The sequence below is a fragment of the Aethalodelphis obliquidens genome, unplaced genomic scaffold (assembly GCF_003676395.1).
Source record: "Aethalodelphis obliquidens isolate GAN/ISIS:26980383/991018 unplaced genomic scaffold, ASM367639v1 scaffold62, whole genome shotgun sequence".
NCBI lineage: Eukaryota > Metazoa > Chordata > Mammalia > Artiodactyla > Delphinidae > Aethalodelphis > Aethalodelphis obliquidens.
Window position 1 is genome coordinate 9,491,474 of NW_020838006.1, and position 10,975 is coordinate 9,502,448.

At 46.1% G+C, this 10,975-nt stretch overlaps 1 protein-coding gene across 2 annotated transcripts in view; it reads left to right on the top strand.

The window, feature by feature from the left end:
• The window catches only part of ACVR2B (activin A receptor type 2B), a 35,254-nt gene extending 24,681 nt beyond the window's left edge, over positions 1–10,573 (top strand). For both annotated transcript variants that reach the window (XM_027088198.1, XM_027088200.1), the window contains one exon: positions 282–10,573. In XM_027088198.1, coding sequence (XP_026943999.1) covers positions 282–476 — 195 coding nt within the window. In that variant the 3' untranslated portion in view covers positions 477–10,573. The remainder of the gene's footprint in view (positions 1–281) is intronic.
• The last annotated feature ends 402 nt before the right edge of the window (positions 10,574–10,975 follow it).

Here is a 10,975-nt window from a genome sequence, read left to right on the forward strand (position 1 = left end):
ATTTCGTTTGAATATCACTGCTCCGCGGCAGCAGCCATGTCTGCCCCCGGAGGGCCCTGGGTTGCCCTGCTTCCCACGTTGAGGTTCAGTGGACCCTTCGTCAGCGCTGTGGAGGAGGCCCGTGGCCTCAGGCTGGTGACTGTCGGAAGGGGAGTCTCCTTCAGACCCCTGCAGGTGGGCTCGTGGCTCTCCCTGGTCCTCAGGAACATCGTCAGGTTTGCTTGTCCTCAGTGAGGGCCACCGGCAAGGGCATCTGTTTCCTCTCTCCCGCTGGTGTGCAGGGCCTGGCCCAGCTCTGCGTGACCATCGAGGAGTGCTGGGACCACGACGCAGAAGCTCGTCTGTCCGCGGGCTGTGTGGAGGAGCGGGTGTCCCTGATCCGGAGGTCTGTCAATGGCACTACCTCGGACTGTCTTGTCTCCCTGGTGACCTCCGTCACCAATGTGGACCTGCCCCCGAAGGAGTCGAGCATCTAAGCCCAGGACATGAGTGGATCTCCAGACTCAGTGGATCTGAAGAGGAAAGGAAGAAAACAAAGTAGTGTTTTGTTTTGGAAATCCCGTAACACCAACAAACACGCAAAATGCAGCTGCTACTTTACCTTGACTTCTTATTATTATTATAATTATTATTATTATTATTATTAATATTATTTTTTGGATTGGATCAGTTTTTACCAGCACATTGCTCTACTGTATCACAAACAGCGGACACGTCAGCAGGCGTTGAGGTGCTGAGCTGTGAATGCAGAACCAGCGCCGTGCTGAAGAGCCTCGGCCACCTCCCGCCCTTCGGGGTTCATTTTTCCCTCTTTCTCTTTGTTTGTTGTCTCAGAATCTGTGACACAAAGAAACCCATCTCCTGTCTTAGGAAACTTAATGCTGCAAACTCTACCTAGAGGAACCTTTGAAGACTGTTACATAAGAACACATCTTCCTCAAAAGAGGAGTTTCCCTCTGCCCTCGTCCTCCACCCCCCACCCCCCGCCTTTTACTGTGTTTTTCTCCCTTTTTAGACAGTGAGTTTAAGAAACAGCAGATGTGTCTTTCACGGATTAACGGGTGTTGTCCTGACCGAGGAAAAACTGGGCTGAGGATGAGGATGGTTTGGACCGGAGTTGGAGGGGAGGACAGAGCTGGGGGTGGGGTTTGGTGCAGAGCTACACTGGACCCGGGCACATTCGGAGCAACATCCTTTGCTATGAGACTACTTCTCAGGTAACCAGGAATCGAGGGGAAGGAGTGTGTGGAGGCCAAGCGTTAACGGCAAGAGCAGGGTTTGGAGAAAGTCTGAAATCAGGTGTGGCTCTGACCCATCTGTTGGCCCTGACCAGTTTTTTCCACTCACTTGGGCTTGGGCATAGGACAGAACATTTTTTCTGCCCTGATTTTAAGGTTAGGTAAGGGTATAAATCATCACGGTTTAGTGAGTACATTCTTCATAAGACATGATACTGTAAATATCTTTAATGAGGAAAAGTTGAAATATGTACATTGCTTCCTCCTGGAGCAGTTCAGGGAAATGGCCACAGGGGGCGCTCTGCACAGCCAGGGCGGGAGAGTTTCCTGGGTTGGGCCTGCCGAGAAGGCCTGCCCCTCTGGAGACCCCCGGAGTCCTGCAGTGCTGGCTCTGCCCTGTGTGGTGACGTTATTGTCCCTTTCTGTGGCTCGTGAACACAGCTTTCTCCAGACCCTTTAAAGAGGTGCATATTCGAAAAACAGTTTCTCTGTTTTGCCATAACCTTGCTCTCGTCAGTGAATGTTCCTAATGCTGCTGTTTCAACATTTGAATTTTTTTTAATTTATGAAACATGCAAATTTTTTAAAAAAACAAAACACACACATCCACACATACACGCTTTGCTATGTGGCTTCCGAGGTTTAAATTTTGAAGAGTAAGAGAATTAAAACTTCACGACCACAGACCACCTCAAACCAGAAATACCTCAGAATTTTCTACTTGTGTAAGTTTTATTATATATTTTATTAGTTGTGTTGTCTTGTAGTAAGTATATTTTAATGTAAGTTGGCTTTTATGACAAGAAAGCTTAAAAGAAATAGAGAAAAAGAGGAAAAGTTGTGAGTCTTCTAGGGAGTGCTACCATTTTTCTTTGATAACGCCCCCTTGTAAATAATCGTCATCAACTGTAGGTTGGCTGTCTGGGCCGAGTCTGGGCATTCATCACTCTTATTTGTGAAGACTTTTCCTTCCCGTTTCTTTAGACCATTTTATTTAAAAACTGGATCTCTTCACCTTGCGGGTAGGCGAGTTGGTGGACGATGGGGAGAGGTTGACTGGCGTGAGAAGGGGAGGGGGAGCCTCCTCCTGAGTTATTTGGAAGTTCAAGTGTTTCCCTCGACTTGATTGGTCATTGTTCAGGATGACAGGTGACCCCACTTTAACTTGGCAAAACTGTAGCCTTTAGACCCACGTGAGGTAATTGTACTCGAGACTTAATTTCTTAAGCACATTGGCAGCAGTGATAGCGGAGTTGAGCTGTAGGCCTCTGGGTCCACACTGCTCGGGGCCGGTCTGTGACGGCACGGCTTGGTGGTGAGGGCTCAGTGCACCGCCACGCGGGGGTTCTGGGCCCCTGGCCCGTGTCCTCCTCTGCGTGTTCGGGCACGGGGTGTGGTAGGAGACGAGTTTGCTTCCCTCTCAGAGCTCAGTTTTTGCTTCATGGGTCAAAATGTGGGCTGGCCAAGGTGGCCACAGGGACAGGTTTTTGTTTTTGTTTTTTGGTAAGTTATTTGTCTTCTGACTTTTCCTTTTTAAGCTATTTTTTGCTGTGGTATTTTTCTTCCCTCGGAATAATTTTTAACAGAAAAACAGGCCTTACAGCAGTTGCTTTTCTTTTCCACTTATGTCTTTCAGAAGCTTTAAAATATTTATTGAAAAGTGCCATATCTGATTTCTCCAGCTTTCTCCTCAGGCAGGGCTGGGAGTCTCTAGTTTTCAACCCTCAGAAGAAACGAATAGAATAAACCAGTAACAAATGTAGCTCATTTACCATAGGCATGATTAGATCCCTGATCCCAGCCCGTGTGGAACACTAAACCCCAGCCTCTGTTTGGTTTTAGATTTCCTCTGGGCAGTTTTTCTTTTGTGTGCTGGCTTGATTCTTCTGGGAGCACGTTTTGGCCCTGCTGTGGGACCTGCGGGGCAGGATGCAGGACGGACAGGGCAGGCCTATTGTCTGGGGATGCTCCCTCTTTGCTGACCCAGTGCTCAGCCACTGTCACTCCCTTTGGGACCTTGGCACCAGAATGAAGTGTCCAGAGATGGCCCCATGGGGTGTGGCCGGGCAGAAGGCTTCCGGCGGCCCTTTCCCCGCGTGCTAGGCTGAGTGTCCCTGACTGCTCGTGGCCAGGAGGTGGGCATCTCTCTCCCCGGCATGCTGCTGGGGCCTGGGTGGGTCTTCCGCCTCTGATAAAGTTAGGTTTACTGTCATGTCTTCTTCTCCGGGGAGTCAGCCATCCAGAACTCTGATTTGTGTCGATGGGGTTGGGGGCCTCTGCCTGTGCTCTTCTTCACAAAGATTTGTAGCCTCCACTTCCGGAGATCTCAGATCACTGCTACATTCCCCCCCCCCCCCGCCCCGCCCCGCAAAGCTCTGTGGAAGACGCGGCGGGTGGGCAGGGAGGGAGTCTGACATTGCTTTCCCTGCCTCATCCAGGGTGAGAGGGTGGCCAAGTCAGGGGACAGAAGTGGCCCAGGATCCCTGCCCCTTTCTTCCTAGTGTACTGTCGTCCGGGCAGGCTTCTGGCTGTGGGGTGGACTTGGGGGAGAGTGTGTTCTTTTTGATCACTGTGGGGAGATCTCCTGAGCCAGAGAGATCCATGGGAGGGAGCAGACACGTGGGGACAGAGGCCACCATGCCACAGTGTCCTGCAGAGGACTCTTCATGACGGGCAGCCAGAGAAGGCCATGGATGTAGTCGTTAGCTCATGCTGGGGCTGGCATAAGCTGGGCTTTTGCCTGGGGCCGTTGGTCCCTATCAGGAGTCCTTCTTTGGTTGATTACTTGGGGTGTGAGGGCTGAGAATGGACCCTTCTTAGGAGGAAGCGAGACCCAGCTGTGCATAAATGTGGTGAGCGCCATCAGCCTGGTGTTCAGATGGCCTTCCTGTCCTGCTGGCTTTCAGTAGGTGCCCGGAGGGGTCAGTCCTGCTGGGGAGGCTTCCCCGTGTGTGCCAGCTGCTTCTGACTCAGGATTCACTCTTTCTGGATGTGGTGGCACGTGTCCAGAACACGAAGGACCTTGTCCAGCCTTGAACATCCTCAGGATTCTTGAGCCCCCAGCTCTCATGTTCTCAGCCAAGGGAAAGATCTGCCATCTCCAGGCCACTGAGGTGGTCCTTCCCCTGCCCCTGGGGCCAGGCTAATCCTGTCATGCTTTAGGGAGCTGAGCAGGTGACCCTGCAGTTCTGTGTCCCCTTTCTCTCCAGTTGGCCACGTTCTTGCTGGCTGCTGCCCTGCCCTTCTGCACTGGGTGCTTGGGTTGCATGTGTGGTGTTTCCTTGGTGGCAAGCCCAGCTGTGTACTGAGGGTCCACCGTGTGCTACGTGTGGCGCAGAAAGCCCATCACGTGGCCCCTGTGCTTGAGCCATGAGGGCGGGGAGGCAGCTGCTCCATCCAGGGTGGGAGGACTAGGTGACCCTCTTGCAAATGGAATTCTGCCTCTTTTTAGAATGCAATGTGAAGTTCCCCACGTCTATTGGTAATACAAGGATTTGATGTTTTTTTAGTAATATAGTGAGCGTATGTATGTAAGTTTTTACAAGTGGTACTAGAAGTTGAACAGCCTGGCATTATTCCGGAGAACTTGGCTCCCTAGAAAAATATCTAAATTGGAAAGCATTTTTCAGGAGAAATCAGTTTACTCAGTCTGTCAGTCCCAGCTATTTCAATGGCCTGTTGGGTTCTGAATCTTTGGAGAGACAGCCAGCCCTGCCTGGTTCACAGCTCAGGGGCCCTCAGACCACATTTTTCCAAGAAGCACAGGGAATTGACTCTCTACACGCCCCCCCCTCCCCCGCTCCCCCAAGCAGCCAGAAAAGGAAAGAGGACAAGATGGCTTTTTCTCCTCTTTTGGGTGATTTGAATTCTCCTAGGTCGATGGCTGTTCACAAAACCTGAACTAATAAAATGCTCAGCAGCTAATGTGTTCAGCCTAGTAATGATGAGTTTAAGTCTCAATCAGGAGTAATGTTTTAGGCAAAGAAACAGACCCAGTAATTCAGTTGATGAACTGTTTGTTTATTTTCTCAGTCTAGATTTGTAAACAATGTATTCAGGGTTATAGGCATAGTTCTTTAAGTAAGACTCCTGACAGTTCATTTGTAACCAGCAATTCACGTATGAATGTATCCCAGACCTTTAGGAGGCTTGGGGAAGTTTTAAAAGATGATTTTAGTTTTGTAGCAAAAAGAAATTGAAGCTTAAAATGCACCCTCTCCCTTGGAAATTAATTTATTTGACTCAGCCACACTTTAAAAACAATTACAGTCGGCCCTCTGTATCCACGGGTTCCTCATTCGTGGGTTCAACCAACCTCGGATCAAAAATATTTTGGGGGGAAAAATTACAGAATGTTCCAAAAATCAAAACTTGAATTTGCCACCTACTGGCAACTCTTTACATAGTATTGACATTGTATTTACAACTATTTACATAGTATTTATATTGTGTTTGGTATTATAAGTAATCTAGAGGTGATTTCAAGTATAGGGGAGGATCTGTGGAGGCTATATGCAAATGCTACACCATTTTATGTAAGAGGCCTCTGCCTCGGTGGATTTTGGATTCCCATCCCCCTGCCACACTCCTCCCCCATACAGAGGGACGACTGTAGTGGGTCCAGGAGACCTATACATTATCATCAAGTAAAAGTCCAAATTATCTAGTGGGGTATTTTGAATATTCCTATTTTAAACTCATTTTGGGTCCACTGTAAACTTTGGTTTGGACAAGATTTTGAATTTAAAGGATTTACCACTATTTAAATTTTTACAATTTTTACCAAGCTTTTACATTTCTGTGATGGTATCTTCCAGGTATGAATGAAGCAGGACCTTTTGATTGTGGTACTCCATGTATCCCTGTAGTGCCAAAACCAGTGATATATCATTTGCTCCTATGGCAGCTCGTAGCGATAACACAAGTGTTTTTTCCTCATGAATTAAAATGCATATTCTCTAAACGCCAGCATGTGGAGATGGGCCCTGTGCTGCCCTTTCTTCTCCAGGAGTGTCTTTGGATTGTCTGGGGCCTAGACAATTCTGAGAACTACTGCAAGCCAGTTACAGGACACTAAAGAAATATACACACGGACACGTGTGTATGCAGTGGATTCTACAAACGTGGTTTCTTGTGGACATCTACAGAAAAGCGTTTCATTCATTTGCAAAGTTTACATTTTTAAGCTGACGGTTATAAAAAATACAACGCATTAGCTAATGCTTTTCAGGCAGGTGAGGATGGGTTTTTTGCAAATGGATGAGTTCCGTCTTGAGTCCTGGGAATTTCTGCTGTTGGTTGGGAGTGGGCTCATTCCCTGATTCTCCGAATCATGTTTGCATTGTAATGTTGTTAGGTAGCATTGTAAATAAAAGTATAGGTTATATAATAGAGTTACAACACTTGAAATTTTACTTTAAAAAATCTATAGCACTACATATATATTTAGTTATATCACCTGACAGATTTCTTCTGCACAGTGTGGAGATTGTTTTATACCACAGATTATTTTTATAAAGTCTAGTGAGTTTCGAATAAGAATGATTGTCTAATCAGAGTAATGAGCTTTACCTTTCAAGATAAACATACACTGGAGTGTAAGTGGTGTGGCGCTGTCACTTAGCGCTCCTGCGGATTCTTGTTGATACACTGGCAGATTACAGACCATCTTTGGGTCTCGTTTGACCAAAACTCCACTCCTGGCTGTCTGTGTGGGACGGTCTGTGCAGGACAGGGGTGCTCAGCCCTGCTCCTTGCAGACCTGGAGGAGAGGGGCTGGGAGAGGCAAGTGGAGCCTGCAGTGTGCTTCACAGTCGTGCTTCCTCCTGAGGTTTCTTTTGAACAAAGGGTTCTGAGGTGAATAATTAGTTTCTAAGTTACTCTCATGGGTGAAGTAGTATGAAGGTGTTTTGGGGAACAGAAATTGCATGGGTGCAGGTTGGGGTGGGTTGGGACTAGAATAAGATTCAGGCTGCGAACACGTGAAAAGAGGATTTGGTGATTGGAGAAATCTGCCAAACTGAATTATCTAGGACCAAGTTATCCAGTTTTCAGGACAGAATTCCCAATGGAGTAGTTATTCGGAAAGGGGGAGGGTGGTGTGTGGACATAGTGATCAGATTATACGGAGAGCTGTCAGACACATGTTATCTTCTCTGTGAGGGCTGTTTGGAGGCGAGAGGGGCTGCGTTGGCTCGCCACTTTAGTCTAGCGAGTAACCCAGGAGCCTGTGGAGGAGGCTCAGAATCCTGTACCAGCAGAGCATTTTTCCAGCATCTACAAGGTTTTCCCGCTCTTCCTACAAAGGTCAGCATCACTGCCATAATCTGGAAGGCAGTCTTCATGTTAGCCTTTTGAGTTTTTGGGTAGAGAGTGGATGGCTATTGGGTAATGAGCCTTTTTGTTGGGGATGTATAGGAAGTATACATCATGTATACTCATCTATGCTCAAGTGTAGAGTCATCATGTAGCTCATACTCTAGCCGTAATGGCTGAAGGCCTGTTCCCCAGCCCCTGCCTGCTGGCTTCAGCTGCTGCGTTCGGAGGTGTTCTGGTTGGGACAAAATTGTCAGGAGAGTCCCTAATGTGTCATGTGAAACCAGCTGTGCTTTTATTCGGTCTGATCGAGAGTCAAGTTTTACGCTACCCCTTTTATACTTGAATGAATTGAGTTTTGGCAGATCCAGGAGCACTCTGGGAACCAACCATCCGTCATTTTCCTGTTCCCCATCAAAGAACATTTCTCTGCTCTCCAGCCACATGTCTTGGAATGTAATTCTGTTGTGCCTTTGTTTTTGTCACCTGCCTCCCCCCAAAAGCAACTGCTGTAAGCTTTTTTCTACTTGTCTTTTCTAGCCCGAAACCCCACCTTTTTCCTTTTTCCCAGCTGTATTTTCTGGATGCAGTTCTGTGCTCCAGGTGTGTTAAGAACCAGTTACCTCAGACCTTGTGTTGAACAGTGTCACCATCTGGGTCCTCTCGAAACTGCAGGCTTGTGACATACACACGCAGGAACCCTGCCGAGTATGGGTACTTATTTGTTTTAAAGTAAAACTCTTCCCAAGGATTGCAAAAGGGGCTTCTGGCAAGCTCTTCATGGCCCTGCGGTGGGATGGGTCTCGAGTGCCATCTGAAGGGTGCTTTCCGCGCTCCACTTTGAATTCTGCCATTTTCAGTATTCTGCTGTCTGAATAGGCAGAGTGATTCAACTGGTTGGCCTTGTACACAAATGAGTTCCGAAAATGAGCTCTTTGTAACACATTTCCAGTCACTAAAGCTCAAATGAAGAACATTCCCTCAAATGGCAGGATTGAAAACCCCGCCCCCATCCACCACAGTGCATTTCGGGAAGATGTCTGTAGCGTATGTTGCTGTGAAATTAGGCCTTGCGGGTTATGGCTGTTTGTCATTTTGATGTATTTTAAATAAATATATATATATTTTTTAAAGAGCCTTTTTTACCAGTTCAGAAAGTTTAATTAACCAGCAGTCACCACATCTGAATTTTTGTCGCTGGGGCATAGATGGCAGACCAACATTAAAGTGGTAACTCAGCCCTACGAGCATGGGCTGCCCACCTGGCCTGTCCTGCTGACCGTGGGACACCAGGGTCAGTGTGTCCCCACCGGGTCCCAACTCAGCCCTCGAAGTGTTCGGTCTCTACTCTGTTCAGGCGCTGTTTACTTCAGTCTCTGCAAGGGCTTTAGCCCAGCTGGGGTTTTCTCAGAGCCCTGCCACGAGTTAAGTGTATGTTGAGCCAAATAATTTCTCCATGAGGGAAAAACACGCTCATCGAAATTTTACCAGCAATGACAGAGATGAGAGTAGGAAAGGTTAGGCAACATCTGGGATTTGATTTGGAAAGTGTCCAAGTCATTGTCAAACACCGTCTGAGAGCCAGTGACCGTACAGAGATTCTTAGGAGACCTCATCTGAGAGTGTGAAGACCTCCTGTGAGGGGAGGAGTTGTTAAAATGCCAGCGTCTTTTTCCTCCCTTTTTTTTTTTTCCCTGGAATTCTGTAAAAATGCAAAGAGAATTGGGTGGTACTTGAGAATTGGGGGTGAGGGTTACCGCAGATGAGAAACATACTTCTAGATTTCAGTTCCACGCCACAAATCCACACAATGCCGTTTTTCAACTGTACAAAAGAATCTGCTTATGAATTTGACATGACCTTAATGGTAGCATCAAAGGCCGAATTTTTCACGTGTTAATATTTTTTCCACATTTGTCCTTGAATCTGAAGAACTTCATACAGTACTGTAAATTTAACTTACATTGAGTTTGATGTCAATTCTTGTGAAAAGAGCTTCTGCATGTAACAGACACACAGTTAAGGAACACAGCAGAGTACAACATTTGCAGGACCAATTCTGGAACCAACAGATGTCACCTCTCATTTGCCATCTTATATGTCAGTGTTACCAGCTCCTTCTAAATGTGTGTATTATTTGTAAGGAAAAGAAGGAAAATCCTAAGACTTGTCTAATAACTTAGTGGAGAATGTGTGTGTTGGGTTTAGGATGGATAGCAAAGTCTTTTTGAGCTGTGTTATCTAACTTGTATATAAAACTGTAATTAAAAGTTTGGATTCACCTGTTTCTCACGGTTTACAATGATGAATCATTTGAAAACTCTGGAAATGTGACTAGGATATGATTTAAGCCTGTAGAAGTGAAGAAGCTCTTCAAGTGCTAAAACTAAAGACTTCTAGTTTTTGGCTCAAATTCAGTAAGTACTGTTTGTATGCCAGGATATGTGAGATGTAAATGTAATAGGTCACTTTTCACCCTTGTAGCTATAAAATAAAAATTTTGTAGAACAGAAATAGATTGTACTACTGAATTAACAAAAGTTATACTAAAGTATCATGTTTAAAAATATATATAGATACACACACACACACAGAGTTAAGCTTGTTGCTGTTACCCTGTCTGGATTTGAAAAGTGTGCTGATTTATATATATATATATATATATAAAACACACACATATATATATATTATATACCCGCACACATCTAAAGTGGCCTAAAGCAGACATCCATGTAATTACAGTTGCAAAATGAAGACATTTTGGAGAGAACATTGTATCATAGTTCATTCATTTGCAGTGGATCTTTGTTCCTTTTTACTGTGGTAATTTTAGAAATGAGTGTCAAGTTTGGAATTAGATCTGCTAAGTTGGGGTTTTGCTGCTTGAACTCTGCACTGGGTCCTCAAATAAACCGATGTGAATGTAGTTTTTTCCCCCTGTGTGAAGAAGCAGCCACACCCCAACAGATAGGAGGAAAAATCTAGAACTGTTTCAAGTTTTATCTTTTTGTATATGAAAATAAAATAATAATAATAATAAAAATCCTGTTGTCTCTCTTAATCACACGGCAGGGGGTTGTGTTCTCCCACTTACAGGGCCAACTTGAGCACCTCCGTGAATTCCTGCTTGGACGACATGCAGTTAATGGCCGATACCTAGGCTGTCAAGGTCCTGTGGGTGGACCTAAGCACAGGTCTCCAGGTCTACCCTTCAGAAGCTCAGGACTTAGTTCGAGACACTGTGGGCTTCTCCTTAATGGACTGTCCTGGGACTTTGGGTATGTTCCTGCAGGACAGGGGTGTTATTTTCCAAATCCCCAAGATCCCCCCACACACAACCCTGCTCCCCAATCATATACTTTGCAGACAGCCCTGAGCAATATTTTTGTAAGTGCAGCAGAGAAACCTAGAAAATAAGTTAT